Here is a 25,404-nt window from a genome sequence, read left to right as displayed (position 1 = left end):
GTATTTACTGAATGAAATCTAATCTCTAATTGTATCTCATGTTTTTTGTACTGTTAAAATCATCTATAAAATATATAAACTATATAAAATTATCTATAATTTCTGAAATGCTTTACCTGTAATACTTGCTCTGTTGGCTAAAATATCACCTCATCTATGACCTTATATTGCCAACTCTGAATAATTATTTAAGAGCTTTAGGTTCAGGGTTACTTTCTTCAAGAACCAGAGATTTTCATCTGTGGAACTGTGAGGTGTTTTTCCCCTCAGACCTGCTGCTATATCACAAACAGCAAATGCACATTGAATGACTACATAAAATAAAGAGGAAGTGGCATTGTGGTAGAGCACTAGCCTTGAGCTGAAGAGGTGAAGGACAGCGCCCAGGCCCAGAGTTCAAGCCCCACAACCAACAATAACCAAAAAAAGTATACAATGATTCATAAAATTAAGAATAAATCCACTCATATCTGTATGAGAAAATTGTTATTAACAAATGTATTCATGGTTTTATAATTTAGGGGACATCACATATGCTTGGGATAGAATTTAGAAAGCAAAAGTCATTTGACAAAGGGAGAACAATGAGAAATAGTATCCATAGAAAAAAAGGGATGGGGGTGGATTGAGTGAGGGGGCAGGGGGGGGAGGATGGGAAGGGGAAACCAAGGAGGAGGCTACAATACTTGATAAGAAATGTACTCATTATCTTGCCCATGTAATTGTAACCCCTCTGTACAGTATTTTCACAATAAAAAAAGAAGTAAAGGGATGGATTAAAAATAGCATTGGTGGTGAAATGTAGCTGATATGAGTTTCTAGAGGAAAATGTAAACTCACCTGGCTTAAGGCCTGATTGATTTGAGTCAAACTACATGATTAGAACAGTTTTGGAAAAGTACATATAATGGATCTTAGCAAGGATATATGGGTACACAAGTCATTAAAGATTTCGATTCTGAGTGGAAAACTTTTGTTGAGATCTCCAATTATTTAATCATTAAAACACAGGCCAATCCTTAAGTAAGGAACAGAAAAGATGTTTCTAGAGCAAACAGAAAACAAGTGGAAAGGCTAAACATCCAAATACTGTGACTCCTATGACATTGGTAGGCAGAAATTAACTTGACTTAGACCAAAGCAGCAGAGTGCATGTAAGGACTTCTGGGAGGCCAAGGGATTTTAAATTAACCAATAATACGATCTTTTCATTTATCTTGAATAAAGGGAGAATGCTTTCTCTGTTGGTAGAAATCAACAAAACCATGAGAGCCTAGACCATAAGAAAATCCCTGAAAACATTAGCTCTATTTCGGTGGATGATGTCTCTGATGATGTCCTCACAATGGTGTACTTCTTATTTCTTACAGAAAAAGATTCTGGACATCACCCTCTTGAAGGCATCTTTCATGTCTTTGTTTCTAAGGCTGTAGATGAGTGGGTTCAGCATGGGTGTGATGATCCCATAGAAGAGAGAAACCATCTTTCCCCAGTCCTTGGAAGTGGATGAAGGTGGCTGGAGGTACATATAGATGCCTGTTCCATAAAAGAGAGACACAACAATCATGTGGGATCCACAGGTCCCGAAAGCTTTGCGCTTTCCTTCTGCTGACCTGATTTTTAATACTGTTTGAGCTATGAAGCCATAGGAGATGAGAATCAATGTCACTGGGATTAGCAGAATTAAGACACTGAAGAAAAAGAGCTCAGCCTCAATAGGCTTCGTGTCAGCACAAGACAACTTGAGAAGAGCAGGGACCTCGCAGAAAAAGTGGTCCACCTCCCGATGACCACAGCGCGGCATACTCAGGGTTAAGGAAGACTGCAACAGCGAGTTACTGAAGCCAGTGAGCCAGGAGAAAGCTGCCATCCTCAGGCAGAATGCGCGATTCATGATGACTACATAGTGGAGAGGTCGACAAATGGCCACAAATCTGTCAAAGGACATGACCACCAGGAGGAGACATTCAGTAGCACCCAAGGCCAGGAAGATGATGAGCTGGGCCACACAGCCACCATAGCTGATGGTGTTTTTGTTGTGACAAATATTTGCCAACATATGAGGGACTGTGGTGGTGGTGTAGCAGAGGTCTAAGATGGAGAGATTAGTGAGAAAGAAATACATGGGTGTATGAAGTTTGGGATCCAGGAGGCATACTATCATGATGGACACATTACCAAAGATGGTGAATGTGTAGGATAGTAAGAGGACCACCAAAAGAGGTATTTGCAACCAGGGCCTCTCTGAGAAGCCAAGGAGTATAAACCCTTTTGGGAGGCTCTCATTTGTCCAATGCATGATGGTGAATTTATTTTATTTTATTTTTATTCCTAAAAGATACAAGAAAGATGAAGTCAGTAAGTTCTTATTCGATGCTCTTATTGGAACAGAAATTGTATTTCTAAACACAAAAGAGGATTTATAAATAAGCCTCAGGAAATACTCTATGTTTATCTCATGGTGAAAATCATAACAACTCTTACTTTTAGTAAAACGTGTTAGCATTACTTGTTTAAAATATATTTTTGCAAGGGAGGAGAAGATTGAATCCAGGTCTTCAGTTAAATACTACATTCCTTAGTATAGTAAATAGTCCCTGAGTTATTTTTAAATCAAATATGTAGATTTAAATCTTATAAAATATATAAAAATTAGGTGCATAATGTGTGAATATAAGTCCTCAATGCATTTCCCCTTGTTTCTCTCTCCTTACCTCTTCACCCACCTCAATACACATTTTATAAATAAGTATTGCTTTTAATCAATTCAGAAAAGTTAGGTTGAAATGCTAAGTAAGATAGAGGCTATAAGAGTTGTATTTTAATCTTTAATTTACTTAAAGACATTCTGAAATAAAGAAAAAAAAAGAAATTCTGCTTGTAAGTATTATCTTCGTGGTATAATTTTGAACTGTATTTTTCTTTTAATTACCTTTTATGCATGTTCAGCCCTCAAAGAACAATCATGGATATTATGGTATGGTTTTGATTTATGGTAAAAACTTCCTAATTCACAAAACGAAATAGTGACCAAAAATATCTTTGCTCTCAGTCTGCAACTGTACTTTGATGAAAATATTAAAATTGATATCCTTTCTTTTAAAATTTCTTTTTGTATTGTCAAGGTGATGTACAAAGAGATAACAGTCACATAAGTATGATAATGAGTACATTTCTTGTCAAACTTCTTGCCACTTCCCTCATTTTTCTCCAACTTCCACCCCATATTTTTTTAATAACATAACAGAAACTTCTCAGTAGCTAACATACACTCTTTCTAATTCACAGTAGGTATTCTTTTTATTTTTTCCTTTTGTTCTAGTACTGGTGCTTGAACACAGGTTTTGGTTGGCTTTTCTACTCATGACTGGGGCTATGCCATTTGATCCATATCTCCAGTCCAGCATTTTGCTGGTTAATTTGAGATAGAGCCTTGAGTACTTTTCTTCCCAGGCTGGCTTTGAATTGAGATCCTTATTTCTCATCCTCCTGAGTAGCTAGAATTATAAGTGTGAACCATTGGCACACAGCACAATATACATTTTATTGCTACTGTGAATCAGTAAGAAAAACTTGTACACTCAGTAAAGGTTATGCCAAGCCTCAAACATAGAATGAATAGATTCTTCTTTCCTTGTATATATTTTCCCACAAACATACAGATAGCACAAAAGTGACTGCATATTACACAAAAGTAATTATAAATTACAATTAGAACACCCCAAATCATATATTCAAGTTGATTTCTTTTATTCTGCAGAAGTTAACAGTTGCTTAATTTTAGGGCTTAAGCTCACCTAAATTGCTGCAAACTACTTTGCATTTTAAACATAATATCTTTGAGATGACTTGCAGTATTCATATTTATTAACACACAAATGTAAGACATACATTATATTGTTTTTTATGTACTATGTGATTTTTTTGTTTCTTTTGAATGTTCTTCCCCCTATGTTATATCCTCTGTTGTTACTGTATTTGATATTGGTACCCTGGTATTTTATATACAGTTATTGGAATTAGGGAGGGGAAGAGGAACAACAAAATGGTGAGACAAAAGACAAGGGGGAACCAATAAAACAGCGATATACACAAGACAATATGTTGGAAACGATCTGTACAACTTGGGTGGTGGGGTGAAGCAAAGTAGGAGAAAATGGAGGGAAGGGGTAACAAGGTTGACAAGAAATGTATTAATTACCTTACTTAGGTAACTGAAAATGCTCTGTACACTACCTTGACAAAAAGATAAACCAAGAAAGAAAAAAACATTAGTCACACATCTTCAACAGGACGTTAAAGAAGGATAGATATTAAACTGTTTTGAAGTGTCACATAAATTTAAAGATCTCTCTTTGACAGTATATACAGAGATACACTGCATAAATGTTCACTTCAACAGGCGAAAGTATTAAAAATAATTGGTTCCTGGAAATACATTGGACACTGATTATTTAATGCACTGTAAGATGTGGGTGAGGTGATCTTGAGAGACCTTTCTCATTTACCATAACATAATTGTCTGTAGTAGACACACCACTCACCTTCTTTTTCTAAGTGTCAAAAACAGAGCTGCACCTTTCTTTGCACCATGTGTGGAAGGAGGTCTGGCCCAAGGGCAGATTGATAAATGTAAGGGTGTTTAGAGTTCTCAGCCATTGTGACTTTTCTTATTCAGCTACCTTTGCACTCCAACCAAGAATAAAATTAAGATGCAACTGGGGCTGCATCAAGACCATAAAATGAGGGAAAAATTCTTATGATGAGATTCAAGCGAATTCCAGATCCTGTCATGAACTCTCCTTACTAGGATCTCAATGGCTTCCTATACTGAGAGGCTGATTCAAGAAACATTGATGCTTTTTTAAAAGCAATGAATATTTAGTATGGGCCTACTGTTTATACAATGATGTCCTCTATCCTGAGGGATTTCATGGTCCCTCAAGTTTAATTGGTCAGTGAGTCCAGAGAGACAATCAGTGACTGTTTCCAACTATGTTGGTGGCATAGTACTGGCACAAAAGTTGTTTCATAATTTCTACACGTCATTTAACACTAGGATCATAAAACATAAACCATGAAAAATAAAAATAAGTTTAGAATTGTTTGAACAGAAAGAAAATGTGTAAATAAACTCACACACCTATAATCCTTAAGTGATTTCAGGGTAAAACAATCTGATATTATTTATGTGAAAAAAATATACGTTATCTGTACTGGGGTTTGAATTAAGGGCCCTGGCTTTACTTGGCATTTTTATTAATGGCTTTTGCTCTGTCACTTGAATCACACCTCCAGTTCAGGTTTTTGGTGGTTAGTTGGAGGTAAGAGTCTCATGGGTTTATCTGCGCAGGCTGAATGTGAACTGAAATTCTCAGATCTCAGTCTTCTGAGTAACTAGGATTATAGATGAGCCACTGGTGCCAAGATGAAAATATTTTTTTTGTTCTTTATTGATTTTTGCAAATGTGTAATTTTGGAGTACATTTGTCAGAGAAGACCAACCTAAGATATTGTATCAAACACAATCATACACTGAATTAAGATGTAACACACTGAAATTGAAGATGAGCAGTCAAAATCATGAGACAGAAAAAAAAATATAGATGATATGAAATTGCCACAGGATTAGTTTTTGGGAATAAATTGATTCAGTATGTACTTATATAAGGACTTAGTAAAATAAGGAAAGATTTATCTCAAGTAAACATTTGTAGGTCTTCTTCTTCTTCTTCTTCTTTTTTTTTTTTTGGGTACGGTTGTGGGGCCTGAACTCTGGGTCTGGGCACTGTCCCTCAGCTCTTCAGCTCAAGGCTAGCGCTCTACCACTTGGGCCATAGCACCACTTCCGGCTTTTTTCTTTTTGCTTATGTGGTGCTGAGGAATCGAACCCAGGGCCTCAGGCATGCAAGGCAAGCGCTCTACCACTGAGCCAACTTCCCAGCCCACTGTAGGTCTTCTTTTAAGAAGAATTTATTAATAGATTTTTGCCTATTAAAAACATATTTTCTGTTTTCTTACTACTGAGCTTATTATTTGCTTTGAATTTTAACCTCTTACCAAATTTATGATATGTAGATATTTTTTCTTCTTCTGTAAACTGTCTCTTCATTGTATTTATCATTTTCTTGGTTGTACAAAGATTTTTAATTACTCTATCCTATTAGTCTATTTTTCATTTTGTGGCTTGGATTTTTTAGTGTTATAGTTAAAATGTCATTGCCAGAACAATATTATTCCCAGATATTTTGTCCCTACTTGATTTATGATTCCTGGTCTTGCTTAACTATTTAATTCATTTTAAATTGGCTATTAAAAGCCTGATTTCATTCTTCTATATATGAATGTTAAGCTTTCTTCACAATATTATGAATTAATGGCAACTGAGAAAATCAATTAGCATATACATATATATAGATGTATATTTATATGTGAACTCTATTCTATCTTTTTTTTTTCTTTTGGGTCCGGTTGTGGAGCCTGAACTCTGGGCCTGGGTGCTGTCCCTCAGCTCTTCAGCTCAAGGCTAGCAGTCTACCACTTGAGCTGCAGCACCACTTCTGGCTTTTTCTGCTTATGTGGTGCTGAGGAATTGAACCCAGGGCCTCATGCATGCAAGGCAAACATTCTACCACTGAGCCATCTTCCTATCGCCTCTATTCTATCTTACATGAAGATATATCAGTGTTTTTTTAAAAATCAATATTATGCTTTTTAAGCTGTAGCTTTAAGGAATAGTTTGAATGAGGTCAAATGATTCTTCCAAACTTGCTAGTTTTGGTCATGACTACTTGCTATTTGAGTTTTTATTATAATCCCATTGGAATTTTAGGATTATTTGTTATGTTTCTATGGACTAGAATGTCATTGGACTTTTAAAAACATAGATTGCATTGAATCTCTGGATCATTCAGAGTAGCACGGAACAACTTAAAAATATTAGTTTTTCCTATCAATGAACACTGGCCTCTTTTTATTTATTTATGTGTTCCTTGGTTTCTTTCATTAATGTTTTATAGTTTTCAATGCACAGTTTCACAAGGTAAGATGAACAGCCTGTTTAAATAACCAGGAGTGTGTGGCATGGGAATAGCATCCAAATGAAGGATTAGATTTCCACCAATCACAGAACTGTTTCCAGTTACACCAATTAAGGCCTTGTATAAGAACCACTCACAGGCCTTACTTATGGACCAATTACAGGTCACATTGCATCAATCATAAGGTTTTTCCCCAGCACCCTGAGCGAGTAGTTGTAGAATGAATCACATAGAACTCACTGAAGCTTGTTTAGTTTGATGGATTCTAAGGCCAGTGCAGGGTGTCTGGAGCAGTCATAACTGGAGCAAGGCATTCTTGGGCATAAGTGGTAGTAGTCCTAACAGGTGGAGTAAAGCATTCTTCAGAGTGACAGTGGAGGAAGTAAAGCAGTCAGTCTGTATTGGAGGCAGTCTAGTTGTCTCTCAAGGGGTTTCTTGTCTAGTTGCTCCATATTTGAGGCAGCAAGTTTTTAGAACGTTCTAGTAACTGTGTCTTTCTCTCAATAGTTCATGTCATTTGAAGGGAGAAAAAAAAAAAAACAAGAAAAAGGAATCAACATTCTTAGCACTATTGCGATTTAATTGTATTTAGTGCCTGTTTATTAACCTTCTTCCCAGCCTCTGGTAACCACCATCTCTGTTCTCAACTTCAATACGATCAACATTTTTATATGTCACCTATATATAAGATCCTCCTACTGGATCAGGCCTATCACCTAGTTCTTCAGGAGAGGTTCTAGACCCTGGTTCTGGGTGGGGCTGACCTGGTGTTGGAATCTATTGGAATGGGTTTGGACTCCAAGTCTGCTAAGCAAGCTTTGATCTTAGATCTGCAAGAGTTTTGGACCCTAGAGATTGCTATGGAACTAGGTGGCTTGGAAATTTGCATCCGTGGCAGTCAATGTGGACACTGTAGGCACTGACCTTGCTCTGCAGTGAACTGGGGGTATGGACCCATCTGTGCTTGCCTGTATGCAGGAAGTGTGATGCCAGCCCTAGAACAGTGGGATTAGCCTTGTACAGAACTGGGACTGGAGTATGGGGCTGTGAGGACTGAGTCTTGAGTCTGAGTCCACAAGGACTGACTTGGACCTAGGAGATGCTGGTGCTGGCCTAGCACTATGCAGGCTTAGCATAACACAGGCCTAGAGACTTTCTCCAATCTATCTGGAGGCTATATTGGGAGCTGCTGCCCTGATATACCAAAGGCGAATCTTCTCCCATTTTTAAATACAATTATATTTACTAACATATAATAATTGTCTATGTTGTTTTCATTATTCCTACCTATATTCTTAATAGTCATATAATTTCTCTGAATCCAAAGTCTAGTGCTCCATATAGACAACTCTTTTGGAGACCCAGATCCAGTGCCTTTGTTTTCTAGAGAAAGAGGTAGAAAGTATTATGAAGTATTCACTACAATAGCAAGAGTGGCAGGAAATGTGGCAGTTAAGGGAAATGATAAATGCTTATACTTGGCAACAAAAATTGGTTCATAAGGACAGTTTAAATAGGCTAAATGTACTTAAGTTTTTCCAATGTATTTAATTTTCTCCAATGAAGATGCAAAATTCATGCAAAGTCACCCATTTACATAGGAATTCATTTTTCTCATTTATGGAATAGAAAACGTTTGTTTGGTAACTCATTGTGCATGAAGGACTTATTTTACATCTATACAATAACCATTATATCAATATCAGATATAGATTCTGAGAGTAAGGAACTTTCCAAAAGGACCACACCTAAATTTGTGAGTAAAAGTTGACTGAGGACTCAGTTTTTTTCTCTTATAGCAATGTTAAATACTATCATTTTGAGAAGAACATCTTTTTTTATTTGAATGATCATTTTAAATAATATTTCTTATTTCAATTTATTTTGTGCATTTTTACTTCAACTTAAAATAAATATTCTAATAATAAATTAAGTATTAAATGATTTTTATATTCAAATTTCCCAAGAGATTTATCCAATTTACTTCACATTTTTTTCTTATTTATTTATTCAACTGCTCAGAGGTTATATCTGCTCCTTGGAGCAACTCACAGTAGATTTTTGAATTACTTAGGCCTGCAATGGTTGCAGGTTGCACTATTGTATAGATCATGCACTATTGTGCTGACTTTTTAGTCACCATTCCCCCAAACAATGCATCACACTGACTACTTACACAGTATTTACATTATTTTATATGCAAATATTATGCCACATACACAGATTTTGCTGCTCACTAGAAGTCTTGGAAAATACTTCCCATGCAAACCAAAAGATACTTCTGTGCTGCTTAAAATTGGTGTTCATTGTATTGAGAAATTAGAATACAAGATAGAACAGAACAAGATAGAACACAAGATAGAACAGAAGATAATTGTGACTAGGCCATGTTAAGTGGGGAGCTAATTGCACAGTAGAAGAATTTCCATCAAGAACTCTGTCCTAAGGAACAGTCTCTGCTAAATCATCCGGGAGAATAAATGAGTGCCCTTGTAAAACAATGCCCAAGAGGTCCCAGAAACAGCATACAAATAGTAGGCCCACAAAGTATTTGTGGCATTTTTCTATGACTGTCTTCTTAATTCATGCTGTTTTTTTCTTTTCTGATACCCCTTATTACCTGAAAAATTAGGAATTTTCAAGATAATTCTTTAATAATCATCTGTATATAGTCATTTCTCCATTCTTCTCTGTAATTCCTTCATAATTCCTTTTTTATTAAAGTGTCTTTATCAAAATAAGGTAAGAAAGATGACACTTATTTTCAAAGTCATGCATTCTATGGGGAGGTGGGAATGGGCACAAATGACTGTGCCTAATGTATAAATGAAAAGTAGAAATTATTTCTTTTCTGGAACCCTTTTTTAAGCTTTGGATATACCTAGCGAGGTGCCTGTATGAAAAATGAATTTCTCTGTAATTGCTGTCTCTTACCTTCTCACTTAGGCCAGGCTTGGAGGCATTTATGTCTCAGTAAACACAGTATCTGATAGATGTGAAATACCTGAATGCAGTAGGAAGCCTTCATTCAATCATGTGAAAACTTTCTAAATGTATTGACAAAATGTCACGAATTGATTTGTTTATATTTTATTTTATTTTTATCTAGTTGTTTTATCTAGTTGTCTTCTTATTACATGAAAATAATATATTTATTCTTTAATAGGAATCTTACAACATAAAAACCGAAAAGGGCCTGAACATACACATAAAATACTGTGATGAGAATGAATTATGAGTAATATATACTGTAATGAAAATGTGACTGATACTACTGATGTATGAAAAGGAGGAAGGGATAGTAGGAGAAAAACAAAAGAGGGGGTAACCATGCTGGACAGGAAATGTACTCATTACTTTATGTAACTAGAAACCCCCGTACAGCATCTGTACAATAAAATAAAAATTAAAAAATGGAAGAGTAAGAGTTTGGTACTTAGCAAAATGACTTTAAATATTTGTCAATCAATAGATCCCTGTGTAATAAAAATAAACCAATACTGAAGTAGAAGACTCAAAAACAGGTGGATTCCAAGACCTAAAAATAATGAGATTTTTGTGAGAATGACATGGGAAAGATGAGAGAACTAAGGATAGACTTAGAAAGCTTAAATATACTTCATAGCAAATCACATGGGCACTTCTGCTGTGGTGTCTTGAGTTCCTGCATATTACACCAACAGATCAAATGAACCAGATGTGTTAAGTGCCACTTAATAAAACCAGCCAAACAGAGCTTTTTCTGAAAACAGTCATTTTAATCAACCCAATTTGGTGTTATAATAAAGTCCTCTCTGCCTTAATCTTTCTAGAAAGCAACCCTAAGTACATAATATTTTTCTTTTGTATGGTTCTTTTCTTGTGAATCTCACATTTCTGCTATTACCCAATAAAAAATTTCGTTCTCTTCTGTAGAATGGAGGTTGCCCTGATTCAAGAATTAATTGAGTTTTTAGGTCTATAACTAAATTTGGCATAATTTTGTCTTTTGACAGAGGTGATATTTCATAAGTAAAATAAAGTGTATAATATAAAAAGTTACCAAATAATAAAAGTTAAATTGTTGAAGGAATAATTAACTACTGAAGAATTCAGTGGGTATCCAAGCTAAAATTACTCCAAAATATTGAAGGATGATGCATGGTCAAAAATGTCAAATGTGAAGGTTATAACACTGTTAAGTGAATGTTGAACCACGGCTCCACTTCTGGCTATTTATGGCTTTATTGGAGATAAGAGTCTCATAGATTTTCCTGTCTCACTGGGCTTCAAACCATGATCCTCAAATCTCTGACTCCTGATTAGCTAGGTTATAGGTGTGAGCCACCAGTGCCCAGCTTTATTTTGTATTTGAGACACAGCATCACTACATTTTGCCTACTTAGACTTGTCTTGCTGCCTCCACTTCTACAGTAATCAGGATTGTAAGCATGTGCCATTATTCAAGATCTACTCAATTGCTGTCTTAATTGCTCATCTAACTTCGGCATTATTGAAGTCAATTTTGCCCTTTCCAATGTACATTTTAGCTTAAAACAATAAGCATATAAAGTGAAATGTAAAATAAATTGTGAATTTGGATAAATTTCTGAACCAATTGAATCGGGAATTTGATTTTTCTCTCAACAAGGAGTTTAAAAAATGTGTTTAAGCTGGTAGCTTACAACTATAATCCCAGCTAGTCAGGAGGCCATGATATGAGAATCAACATTTAGAGCTAGCTTGGGGCAGACAAACCCTTGAGATTTTTATTTCCAAATAACCAACAAAAAGCCAGAAATAGAGGAGTGGCTCAAGTGGTAGAGCATCAGTCATAAGGGAAAGAGCTAAGTAAGGGCTGAACAGGCTCCAGTACTGGCACAAAGTGTCTAACTCTACATATAAATACTAGGACACTGATGACTACCCCAACCCAACATGCAAAAAATGAATGACAATTCTACTAAGTTAAAAAAAAAAGTTGGTACAAGATGATTACATTGAATAGAATCATCGAACAATCAGATGATAAGTTGACCTGGGCAGCTAGAAGTGACACAAAAAAACACAATACTTGATCCTGGAGGAAAACATGTCAGTGTAGCTTTACTCCTTTCAGGAAGCTGTTACAGGTCATGTGAGCATGGCGGTGCATGCCTGTAGTTCTCTCTACTTGCTAGTTCAAAGGTTAAATAAAAGGACCATTTCAACTCATGAGTTCAATACCATGATAGATAGCACAGTGAGAATGTGTGTGTGTGTGTGTGTGTGTGTGTGTGTGTGTGTGTGTGTGTGCACATGCATGTGTTTATGCCAGTACTGGGGCTTGAACTCAGAGCCCATTAGCTTTTGTTCCTCATAGTTGACCATCTACTACTTGAGCCTCAGCTCTAGTTCAACATTTTGGTGGTTGATTGGAGATAAGCATTCCAGGGACTTTCCTGCCTGAGCTAGTTTCAAACAGATCCTGAGATGTCATCCTCCTGAGTAGCTAAGATGACAGGCATGAGCCATCACTCCTGGCTGACACTCTATCTTAACATCAAAAGTATTTAAGTGTCCTGCTGAGTTCCAACAGGAAAGAGATTATTTAACATCAAATGCATTTTATTCCCATGAAGATGATATAATTATCCACTGACTGACTGGTTCAGGACAGGCTTTCTTATTTCTTATCGCTATGGGCTTTTTACCTCATCTGGTATTGGTTTCTCAGTGCTTTGCCTTTTCTAGATTTTTGTGTAATTCCTTGCAGCCTTGCTTCTGAAAGTGAGTCATAGGATTCATTGTCCCAGTCAGTATAACATCTGCTCAGATGAGTGCTTTGAGACAGAAATGATAAAAACAAAACAAAAAAACAAAAAAAACCTTCCTTTTAGCATCTTCTTCAGCTGACTTTTGTCTAAGACCAATCTTGAAAACCATTAATATGAGTTACCAAAACATAGTCATTTCTATTTCCTACTGACATTCTTAAAATAAAGAGGAGGAAATTCAGTTTTGGGACAGTTATGTTACCTGTTAAAAGGATACTGCCTTTCATTTATCATGCCTTGAAGAAATGTAATTGTTGGGAACTAGACCTTTTGTAGTGTTTCTCCCATATTTTTATACTGTGTCTTCTATGACTGTGTGGTTAATGGATAATTACATTTTTACCAGTCCTCATACTTCTACTCTTGTCTCTGTTTTATTAGGTAATACAAATAGATGATAATGCCACTAATCAATGAAACATATCCTAAAGAGTTCATTCTACTCGGCTTTGCTAACCATCCTTGGCTGGAGCTTCCTCTATTCATTATTCTTCTGATCACATACCCCATGGCTATGATGGGAAATATCGCCATCATCCTGGTGTCCAGGTTAGATCCCCGGCTCCACAGCCCCATGTATTTCTTCCTTACCAACCTCTCCTTTTTGGACATGTGTTACACCACCAGCATCGTCCCTCAGATGCTATTCAACCTGGGGACTTCAATCAAGACAATCAGCTATGCTGGATGTGTAGTTCAGCTTTATTTCTTCAGCATAATGGGAGGTACAGAATGCCTGCTCTTGGCTCTTATGTCTTTTGACCGTTATGTGGCTATCTGTAGACCTCTGCACTATTCCCTCATCATGAACCAGCGCCTCTGCATCCTGTTGGTATCCTTCGTGTGGCTGGGTGGAATGACCTATGCTTTCTTAGAAGCCACTCTTACATTACAGTTGCCCCTGTGTGGTATCAATACACTGGATCATTTGCTGTGTGAGATTCCAGTTCTAATCAATACAGCCTGTGGTGAAAAAGAGGCTAATGAACTCATTCTTTCTGTGGTATGCATTTTTATGCTAGCTATTCCTCTGTGTTTAATCCTTTCTTCTTATGCTAGCATTGGACGTGCTATACTGAAGATAAAATCTTCTGAAGGAAGAAAAAAGGCTTTTGGGACATGCTCTTCTCATCTTATTGTAGTTTTGTTATTTTATGGTCCAGCCATTAGCATGTACATTCAGCCTCCCTCCTCCATCACAAGGGACCAGCCCAAGTTCATGGCTCTCTTCTATGGAGTGGTGACTCCTACCCTCAACCCCTTCATCTACACCCTGAGGAACAAGGATGTCAAAGGGGCCTTAAACAGACTGGGAAGGAGCATTATCAGGTGCAAATGACAGCTTGCAGACATCAAATCATGCGATTTCACAATAAGATTTATGTGGATCTTTCTAACAACTTATTCTTATCTTACAAGTCTCATGCTATATGTTCTTGAAACACATATCTTGTTCCTTGCATTCTTTAAAATAGCATTAGATATGGACCATACTCAGCTAATACTCATCAGTATATATACTCTGTGAAAAAGTATTAAAAAACTTTCCTTTTCTTTGCTACAAGTTGATATAGTAACAGTGTTAAGGAGCTTAATAATTGGCATTATAAATAATAAAATTCATTAGTTTTGTCTAATCATTGTAAAAATAGCATGGCAACCATTCATTAATGGCATTTCTAAACTGACACTTTAGAAAGAATTCATTGCTTTGATGATTTGATTCATATTTCAGTAAAAGAGCTTGGTGCATTGAGCATTCTTTGCAATGTATTCTTTGCTATTAAAGTGTACTGAATTTTATAAGCTTATTAACTTTAGTCCACATGAATGCTATTGCTTTTTTCAGCGTACTTTCTAATTATTAACATGCAAGTCTGCAATGTTTTGGATTTTATTACTTATCATTAAATGTTATAATTAACAGAGTAAAGCAGTATGTTGAGATAACTTCCATCAATGTTGCTTTTTTCTTTTTTTTTTTTTATCTTTAAGTAATGGTACAAAGGAGTTGCCATTTCACAAAGCAGTTCATGAATACAATGCATCTTGATCAATGTCACCCCTTTCAACATTCTCACCCATTCCTTCCAACTACCCCCTCCCTTACTTTTTTTTCTTTTTCCATTTTTTGTCCTACTATTTTAAATTTTTTATTATTATTGTGAAGGTGGTATACAGACAGGTTACAGTTACATAAATCAGGTAAGACTACATTCCTTTTTTTTAAACTTAAAACTAAATGTAGTTTTTGCCTTTAAATTTTATTTTATTTTATTGTAAAGATGCTGTACAGAGGGGTTACAGTTACATGAGTAAGGCAATGAGTACACTACTTGTCGGTCAGTGTTACCCCTTGCCTTGTTGTCCCACTATCCCTTCCCTCCCCCACCTCCCACACTCCTCCTCACCCCACCTCCGCCCAAAGTTGTAAAAGTTCGTTTCCAATACACTGTCTTGTGGGTATCGTTGTTGCAATGGGACACCCTGTGTCCTTGGTTCAGCATTTTGTTTTTCCCTTCCCTTCCCCTTCCCAGATTAGACAAAATACATGGATTTCCGACTGCATTCTCCCTCCCTTCTTCTCTTCATTTGTCCACTGCTCCTCTCTATCCTAGTCCACCCCTTTTAAGTACCCATTCCTGGTGTTTATTTTGTTAAACTATGATTTTTCCTTTCGAAGGAATTACACTGTGTGAGTCCTCCCCTAAATCGACTGGATTTCAATGATTACATTTATGTATACTTGCATACCACCTAAGATATTTGCTTATATATTTATAAACCAATCCTAGCTTCCTTTATAAATATTGTAAGCATGCATCTTCTGAATCACTAAGACCCCTAGAAGTGATGTTAATCATGAACTGCACCTTGACAATACATTTAAATTTCAGAAGAGCCAGTCTTGTCTTTTGAAATCATGCAAAATGCACATGAGAAATAAATGATTTGTATAACTGGGCTTTAAAGCATCTCAATTATTTTAACAAATAACAAATGGATAATTTTATCAATCTAAATTTTAGATTCTAATAATGGTCAAAAATTGTATTTTTAGAAGCTAAAAATAGAAGTAGAGGCAAGAGGATCATACGTTCAAGTCCAGCCAATGCTACATCACAAGCCACTTTTACACACACACACACACACACACACACACACACACACACACACACGCACACTGACACACACACACACACACACAAAGTCTTATCACTTACACGCTGCTTTTCTTCTGGCATATCTTTTGGTATGATCAAGAAATAAGCAAGTTAACTGGGTTCGGTGATTCATGTCTGAAATACCAGCACTAAAGAGGTTGAGTGAACGACTTCTTTGAAGCCAGGTTATACTACATCGTGAGATCTTATCTTAAAGAAACAAAAAATATATAAATAAGTTAGTGCAAGAAAAAAATCCATTAACCTGAAGAGCAATGGACTATGGTATATTTAGTGTATATTAAAAAATCTAACAATAAACCTCTACTGACAAATGGAAAGAACAGTGAATGGGGATAAATAACATCATAATAGTGTTACATGTATGAAAATTGAAACAGGTAAACTGAGGGAATAGATTGAGTTGATAGCGATGCAGGGGAGAATGGTGAAGAGGTGATATTGATCAAGATGCATTATATTCATAAATTGACATGTGGTACAGAGACCCCTTTTTACATGTACTTAAAGATAATCACAAATAAGAAAAAAGCCTTCTTAACTTTAAAAACTGCCTGATTTCTGGGAGGCTCATAATTGTTAGAAGAATTTTTTTTTACTTAATTTTATTATAGAGGTGATGTGCAGTTACATAAGTGAGGTCATGAGTACATTTCTTGTCAAACACTGTTACGGTCTCCCTGTTTTTTCTTCCACTTTCCCTCCCCTACAATTTCCTTCTCCTCCCCGAGCCATTGTAAAGTTCATTTCCAGAATAGTGTCTTGTGAGTATCACTGTTGCATTGGTTCACCCTTTGTCCTCTGACTCAACAGAATAATTTTTAATGTTTGGACACAACCCACACATAAGTGGAATAAAATTTTTGAGATGTTAAATGGTATTTTCTATCTTTCTCCCCACTTTTACATATGATCTTCCTACATTGCTCAGGCTATCCCTGAACTTGTGATTCACATGCTTTTGCTTCCCATGTGTTGGGTATTACATGTGTATACCAACATGCTCAACTAATTTCCTGTTTTGGTTGTTTAGAAAACAAAAAATATTATGGCTGATCATTATTTGGGTTAGGAACTATATGATGCCTTGTCTTGCTGGTGTATTCATGTTGGTTCTTTCATTCAAATGTTGTTACTCTTGATCCAAATGGAAATTTAACTTTTGTTGGATCTTAACATCGTAATGTCATTTTGTGAAAATTAATTGTATAGCCATATGTTTTATAACACAAAATTCTATTAAAATGTAATACATAAAGTGATTTCATGTGCAATAAAATGGTCTCTTTTCTAGGTTATATTTTTGTAGCAATAATTCTCTTTTGTTTGTCTTTACATTCTTTTGTTCTTACACATGTCATTTTTTTGTAATGGCCAATTGGTTATAAGTCTTCATTGCACAAGAATTTGTTTGCTCCAGCAACCTAAACATTCACACAGTCAGAAAAAAAACATGGATATTCTTAGGAGAGAATCACAAGGGCTCAATAGTTATATGCATAAGATCATTTAAAATGATGCTTACTGAAATGAACTCCAAGAAATGGAAGTATGAGGTTTTTTTATTATGCTATTTGTGGTTCTTTTTTCTTCTTTCTTTATTTCTTTTGTTTATTCCCTTCTGTCACTGGTTTTTATTTTTGTACCCTTTGTCTTGCATATTAGTTTATCGGATTTGGGGAGAGGAAGGGGAAGCACCAAAACAGTGGGACAAAGGGTAAACCAATTCAGCAGTGAAACCCACTAGACACTATGTTAGAAACAAGGTATACAACTTTAGGGAAAAGGAAGTTGGGAAGGGAAAACCTGGGAGAGAATGAGGGAGGGGGTGACACTGTTCAAAAGGAAATGTACTCATTACCTGACACATGTAACCATAATCCCTCTGTACATCACCTTTGTGATAAAATGTTTGGTAATTGCTTTCAATTGAATGGAAATTGGCTTGCAATTGTTTCTCACAATTAAAAAGCCAATAATAAATGGCCATCAAAAGATGGTTATAATTATCTAAACATATTCTGTTTTTTTCATAGACTATCATATTCTATAATATAAATATCGAATTCAGGGCCTGAATGTTGTCCTTGAGATTTTTTTTTTTGCTCAAAGCTGATGCTCTACTAGTTGAGGTACATTTCCATTTCTGGCTTTTCACAAATACCTACTACAACAAATGGACTGAAATTTACAAAAAAAAGTTTTTATTAAAGAAGATTTCAGATATGAAATAGCATTTGTTTTTGGAGACATTTAAAACATCAAATCATTTAGCATGTTCTAATGTCTTATGATAAAATTTATGAATACAATGCACTAGCATATTCATAACATATATTTCACTAAGAATTAAGTGCAGACAATATAAAGTTGGACAACAGTAATTTCTGTGGACACTACTTCTTGTGTGTGTTGGGGGGGTATCAAGGCTTGAACTCAGGGTCTTGTGTTCTGGCTCACAGATAATGATCTAGTACTTGAACCACATCTCCAAGCCTGCAGATACTTCTAAGTGATACAGTATATAAATTTGTTCTCTGGGAGAGTTCTTCATAGTTAAATAAAAGTATGTGAGAAAAAAATTTAGTTTCAGATTCAAGGTTCCTTGTGTATGTGTAATGTGAGGTTAGTATTAGGACAGAGTGAGCACCAACAAATGGCTAAGGGAGAGGAAGAGGGATTCAAATGCACTGACAAAGAAACCATTTTTCTCCTATAAATTTTCTTTTCTTATTATGTCAATGGTTCCCATGGAGCAAACTCAATCTAGTTAAGAAGCTATGGGGATTTCATGTTCTATTCTCAGTGGATTCATTATCTCAGAGTGCAAATTCTTTAGTGTATCAAATCCTCTAGTTTTCTCCTTGACACTATTTGAAGGAAATAGTACAAGTTAAAGATTGAAACTGTGCTTACCTAGTGATCCTTAGAGAAAGGGCTCATCTCACAGTTCATTTTAGCAAGACTGGCCATATGAGTTTTCACAGCTTTTCTACATGCATCAATAGCACTGTTATACTTTTTAAAAATTCAATGAAGATGTTACCTTTGAGATAATAAATTTCCCTCAATTATTCCATTTGCACAAGCACAACTCTTAGTAAGAACAATAAATATTATTGTAATTTTATATTTTAAAATAAGTACTTTTCCATTGAAGTGACAATGTAGTCTCTTTCTGTTAGTAGGATCAGGTAAAGGTCTTTAAGTTTGTATATAACAGATGAAATACTAAATGAATTCTCAAACATCTAATTTGAAACAACTAAAGATTTTATGGATATAGAAAGGATATGGGATATGTAATCTCTTTTAAGCATTGGTGATAAAAAAGACTATTGTTCAATAAATTCCCTTGATTGTATTGGATGTATCTATTTATACATTTAGCTATTCATTTAATGTTAAGTTGTTACTAAGTTTGTTATTAATGATTTACATATATGAATATATTAATGTAATAAATAGCTAAAAGATATGAAAAAAGAACATGTTGTTGATACTTTCTGTCATGTCACGCAAATCCAAAGATGCATCTCAAATTCCATGACTTAGCTGGTCAGTTGTTAAAGACAATAATTTCTTGGCAGATTATTTTTTATGGTCCTATTCTAAATAGTCATATTGGTTTAACAGACACATACCTTTTAATGTAGTACAGTCAGTTTACATTAACTCTGATTAGGAAGCATAGAATATTGTACTCATTTTCCATTGTCCTTTGTGCTATCATTCATTCAGGCTATCCTTGAGCTAATTGTATACAATTTAATTATAGTTAAATGTATTTTATTTCAAAATGTGTAGTGTACTGGAAAATTGAATTTAAGACAAGTTTAACAAGAGAGAGATTTGCTTCCTACCTCAGTTCAATAGGTAAATTATTATATATTCTCACCATTTCATAGAGAAGTCTGCCTTCAGGAACTTTCTCTGCTAACCCATTAGGGAGAAGAATAATGAATGGACTGAGTGAAAACAATGCCCAGGAGATCTTAGAAAAAGCATACAAAAACATACTCAGAGAGTGCTTGTTATTTTCTACTCTTGTCTTCCAGGCCCATGTGTATTTTTGGCATTAGTTATCAATTGATACACTGCGAGTTCTGTAAATAATTTAAAAACACTCCTCTATATATTGCTGTCTCTTCACTCTTCTCTGGAAGTTTGAAAACTCCTCATGAATTCCTTCGCAATTCCTTTTCCTTGAGCAGTCTTTAGGAAAATAAGGTAAGCAAAGGTAAGTGAATGCTTGGTTATTAAGGTTAGGCATTTACCTTCAAAATTGTGCTTCTGAAACATATTTTAGAGCACATTTAATATTTCACATACTAATTGGATTCAGTGGGACCATACAATACATAATGTTTTGATCTATCCAACCATCCTTTTTCACTTACTGCTCACCACTTCAAAAGTTGCTCATAGCAACCAATCTACCTTTCATGTCAGCGGGTTGTAGTTTCCATGTGTGAGGGACAACATACAATACTTGTCCTTCTGTTTCTTAATTATTCTGTTTCTTATTCTTAAAGTTCCATGAATTTTGGGGCAAATAGCAAGATTTCACTTTTACCTATGTCAATGACATATCATTTTGTACATATATTACATTTTCTTTATTCCTTCATCTGTTTATGGATACCTTATATTATATCCCTCATTTTCAATGAAAGTTAAACTGTATGTAAATTATAGTGCCTAATATGTATATATATATATATATTGTTGCTGTCCCCACAGGGAGACCTGGGAACACAGTGTCTGGGAGGCAGAAAGGGACCATACCATGCAGGTATAGATAAAGTTTATTAAAACATCATACACTTATATAGGGCATAGAGGCACAGAAGGTGAGTGTGGTCACGGGACAATCACAGGACAGAAAGTTGACCTTAAATTGTTTTGGGGGAATGTGGACAATTAGCAACCTTTAATCAGTGAGCTGGAAGAATGTTCAAGATAATAAAAGAGGAAGCAAGGTGCAGATGGGGCTCCATTACAAAACACGAAAAGAATCTTGAGGCATTGTTCCACATGATTAACTACGAGGAGCACGAATGGCACTTCCTGCAAACCATCACCTGGGTCTGGTCCCGGGTGCAGGACCTTTGCCTCGATGCCTCCAACAATAAATGTCTAATTTGTATGTGTGTGTGTGTGTGTGCGCGTGCACACGCACGCGCACGTGTGTGTAGGCATATATGAGAGGCAAAGATTCTTTCAGCAGATTTTCTCCAAATTTAGAAATGCCATCTATAATGGCTCTAGAATAAAAACTAGACAATTAATCTCCCAGTTCCTAACAAGCTGAATTTAAAATATTTAAAATTTAATGTATTATACCTGACAGATACTAGATGCCTGAATGAAAATTGAAGCTTTCATTCAATTGTATGTACCCGTTTCATGATATGAAGCCTGAACGAAATATAGCAATTTTAGGTTTGGATTCCATTTTGTCCGGGAACTGTGTCAGTAACTCCCCTTGAGCCCAAATTCCAGGAACAACCCCCTTCACGGAAAAATCCACTAACCACAACTAATCAGCAGATAACAGGATAAGCACCACTCAGTCAGGGTTCAGACCATCTGCTTCAGCCAATTATTTCGGAGAGCATCAACCCCATGAACCAGCCAATCCCCAGTACCTGATCGGTTCCTGCACTGGTTATGCTAATCATCCTTTAGAATTATTTTATGATTTTCCGCTGTGTGATATGATTTGTTAAGTGCTGCAATGATGCATAGAAGTCCCTAAAAACCCTATAAAAACCTTGCTAGAGGAAGGGTCGGGGCTCTCAACTCTGACCCGCTGCGGCCTTGATAGTTGTGAGTCCAGGCTCGAGCTTGTAATAAACAACTCTCATGTGCTTACATCGGAATCGGCTTCTTGGTGGTCTTTGGGGATCCTTATCTAGGCATAAGAATGAGTATTTTAATATATGACAAAAACTCATGGATTGACTTGTCTGTGAATTTCATCTACATGTTTTAGTGCCATAAAAATAAGTCTTCCATCTTACTGTATTTTGCTTTTATACACCTAACATTGTTATAGTAATAAAATATTTTATGATGAAATAAGTATAAAATACAATGAATTTTATAAATACATTGTAAAAGCTATAAAATACAATAAATACAAAGTATGAATCAAGTGTGATAAGAAAAACATAATAAGTAGGTATGAAACTGCAAATGGAGATATAAAGAAAAGGTCTACATCAATAGTGTCTGGCACTTAACATGACTTCAAGCAACTGTGAATAAATAGGTTCATGTGTACTGAAATCATAATATAAAAGCCCTGGAAGTAAATGATCCAAAAGCCAGATGGAATCAAGAGAAAAAGTAATGAAATATGAGCATGACATGGGAATGAGTAGAGGTCTGTGGATGGAATCACAGAGCTTAAAGTTATTCAAGAGTCAGTTACATTCATGAGCTATATCTCTGGTATCATTAGGGAAATTCCAGACAAGTACAGATGCTCTAAGATAATATGATTACTCAATTAACTGGTCAAGCTTATCTTAATAATCTTCTCAGCTATGTGTTCTTTCATCTTGGACCATTGACACTTCAGTAGTTTTACTCTTCATATTTCCATAATGCCTTTGCTGCTCTTGAAAGTAAACCTTCTTAGTTCAATGCCCCATATCACATCTACTCTACCAGATGCCTAAAGATAGAAACAAAAATGAAACCCAAACCAAATTACAAAGAAAGCCAACTGTCTTTAAAAAGGCTTTTTTCTTGGATTTTTATACCAGCATGAGTTTGTGAATCATTATTATAAGGTTTCCAAAATACAATCACTTTTACTTTTCATTGAATTTTTATCGTAATTTGAGAAGATAGTTATTTTCAGCCTTATAATTCAAAGAAAGAAATTTAGTTTCAGAAGAGATAGGCTACTGCTAAAGAAATTAGTCTTTAATTTGTAGTGTCAAAAGGGTCTGGTGCCAGATATTGAATATTACTATATGTTTATTATTACCTTTAAATAGTACAACAAAGCGGTTGCCATTTAACAAAGCAGCTTATGACTACAACACATCTTGATCATGTCACCCCTTTCAACATTCTCACCACCCTTCTACACACTCCTTCCCTTTTCTTAATTTTGTAGCATATATAATGAATTCTTGACTGCCTTCCCCACCATATCCCCACTTCCCATTACCCTTATTTGTCTACTCCTCTCCCCATGGCTCCACGCCTATCTTTGCAAGTACCCATTTCCTGGTGCTTATTTTGTTGGGCTTTAACTTTGTCTTTCTCTGGAATTATAATATTTGAGTTCTACCATACTTCAGTTACTTATTTATATATGTTACAGTACAGTGTATTATGATCTTTTATGATTAGATGACTAATACACAACTATAATCATGATTACTTATAACTTTCCTTTTGGTCACTTCATTATTATAGGTGGGACAAATTGGAGAGAATGATAAAAAATAATGAAAGCCACCCTGCAGAATTCTTTCTATTAGGCTTTGCTGATCATCCTTGGCTGGAATTTCCTCTATTTGTTATTCTTCTGATCACATACCCCTTGGCCATGATGGGAAACATCGCCATTATCCTGGTGTCCAGGTTAGATCCCCGGCTCCACAGCCCCATGTATTTCTTCCTCACCAACCTCTCCTTTTTGGACATGTGTTACACCACCAGCATCGTCCCTCAGATGCTGTTCAACCTGGGGAGCTCTAAGAAGACCATCAGCTACATGGGGTGTGCGGTTCAGCTTTATGTCTTCCACTTGATGGGGGGCACAGAATGTCTGCTCCTGGGACTTATGTCTTTTGATCGCTATGTGGCCATCTGCAGACCTCTGCACTACACCCTGATCATGAACCAGCGCCTCTGCATCCTGTTAGTGTGCACTGTGTGGCTGTGTGGCATTACCTATGCTGTGTCAGAGGCCACTGTTACACTACAGTTGCCATTTTGTGGTACCAATCAACTGGATCATTTGTTGTGTGAGATCCCAGTCCTGATCAAGACTGCCTGCGGTGAGAAGGAGGTCAATGAGCTCACACTCTCTGTGGTATGCATTTTTATGCTAGCCGTTCCTCTATGCCTAATTCTTGCTTCCTATGCTAGTATTGGACGTGCTGTGCTTAATATCAAATCTTCTGAGGGAAGAAAAAAAGCATTTGGGACATGCTCATCTCATCTCATTGTAGTTTTCTTATTTTATGGTCCAGCCATTAGCATGTACCTTCAGCCTCCCTCCTCCATCACAAAGGAGCAGCCCAAGTTCATGGCTCTCTTCTATGGAGTGGTTACTCCTACCCTCAACCCCTTCATCTACACCCTAAGGAATAAGGATGTGAAAGGGGCATTAAGTAAGCTAGTGAGCACCATTTTGCATTCCAAGTAGATGTTATATGCAATTATTTACCAGAATAATTTTTGTTATTGTTCTTTAATAACTCATTCTTGTCTTATAATCAAATACATTTTTCTTTCAAATTGTCATAGTCATGTTTTCTAATTAGGGTTGGCAAGGTTTATTAGCATGTAACCATCTTCTGCATGCATATAGTATTTCAAATATTAAAACATAAATTCTATTCCTTTTGGTACATATTAAAATAGTATCTATATATTTAATAAAAATTCTGTAATATTATCTCAAAACTTCAGGCTAACCATTTTAAAATATCATGACATCAAAGCTATCCATTGGCTTCCTATCAGTCAACTGAGAAATTATACTTTCCCTGTAGGTGTTTAGTTCGTGACTATGTGGGTCATTTGCTTAGTGAAGCATTCTATGCTTTAGAATTGAGTTGAGTAATGCCAACACATGTTGCTTATTTAGAATGCATTATAAATTATGTTTACCAAATAAATAGGTACCACTTTCACATTTTATTTTATTTTATTTTTATTTTTTTTCACTTTCACATTTTAATTAAATATAACAAATATTAAAATGACTAGAAAGAAGAAAAATTGTATAGATATATTTAAATATTTCTTTAAAATATTGTAAGTATAAATGCGTGCAATGTGAAAAAGAGAGTCATATACTTAATAAATAAAACAACCTGGACACATTTCTGTACATAAATCTGAATAGTAAGAAATGCCTGTTTAATTTGTATGAACTCAGTATAAAATAAAAATAGTTTTTATCATGGAATTTAAAAAGAATTTGATTTTTTATCAATAAATATTATAAATAAATAGTTTATTTATTGGGTTGGATCAGAGCCAGTGCCTGGTGCATGCTTTGTAAAAGTATTTTATAACAGCTACAACTCCAGTCCTTGTTTTGGTTTTGTTTTTGTTTTTCCACTAGTATGGTCCTGAATTCAGGGCTTAGGCACTATCCTTGAGCTTTTTTGCTTGAAGTTAGCA

At 35.6% G+C, this 25,404-nt stretch overlaps 3 protein-coding genes across 3 annotated transcripts; 2 read left to right on the top strand and 1 right to left on the bottom strand.

Annotated features, from left to right (window-relative positions):
• Positions 1 to 1,357: 1,357 nt before the first annotated feature.
• On the bottom strand, positions 1,358 to 2,299 carry LOC138827807 (putative olfactory receptor 2B3). The gene has a single exon (XM_070023419.1). The coding sequence runs from the start codon at positions 2,297 to 2,299 to the stop codon at positions 1,358 to 1,360; it is 942 nt and encodes a 313-aa protein (XP_069879520.1).
• Positions 2,300 to 13,235: 10,936 nt separating this feature from the next.
• Positions 13,236 to 14,174, top strand: LOC138827806 (olfactory receptor 2B11-like). Its single transcript, XM_070023418.1, has one exon. It carries the CDS (start codon positions 13,236 to 13,238, stop codon positions 14,172 to 14,174), a length of 939 nt encoding a protein of 312 aa, XP_069879519.1.
• Positions 14,175 to 23,479: 9,305 nt separating this feature from the next.
• Positions 23,480 to 24,418, top strand: LOC138827804 (olfactory receptor 2B11-like). The gene has a single exon (XM_070023417.1). The coding sequence runs from the start codon at positions 23,480 to 23,482 to the stop codon at positions 24,416 to 24,418; it is 939 nt and encodes a 312-aa protein (XP_069879518.1).
• The last annotated feature ends 986 nt before the right edge of the window (positions 24,419 to 25,404 follow it).

Source organism: Dipodomys merriami, unplaced genomic scaffold (genome assembly GCF_024711535.1).
Source record: "Dipodomys merriami isolate MVZ:Mamm:240054 unplaced genomic scaffold, mDipMer1.0.p SCAF_16, whole genome shotgun sequence".
NCBI lineage: Eukaryota > Metazoa > Chordata > Mammalia > Rodentia > Heteromyidae > Dipodomys > Dipodomys merriami.
Note: the sequence above shows the minus strand (reverse complement) of the source record. Positions and strands in the feature narration are given on the sequence as shown.

What these genes read in the sequence shown, in the direction of transcription:
- LOC138827807 (XM_070023419.1), bottom strand. Translation starts at nt 2,299, where the DNA reads ATGCATTGGACAAATGAGAGCCTCCCAAAAGGGTTTATACTCCTTGGC.
- LOC138827806 (XM_070023418.1), top strand. Translation starts at nt 13,236, where the DNA reads ATGCCACTAATCAATGAAACATATCCTAAAGAGTTCATTCTACTCGGC.
- LOC138827804 (XM_070023417.1), top strand. Translation starts at nt 23,480, where the DNA reads ATGATAAAAAATAATGAAAGCCACCCTGCAGAATTCTTTCTATTAGGC.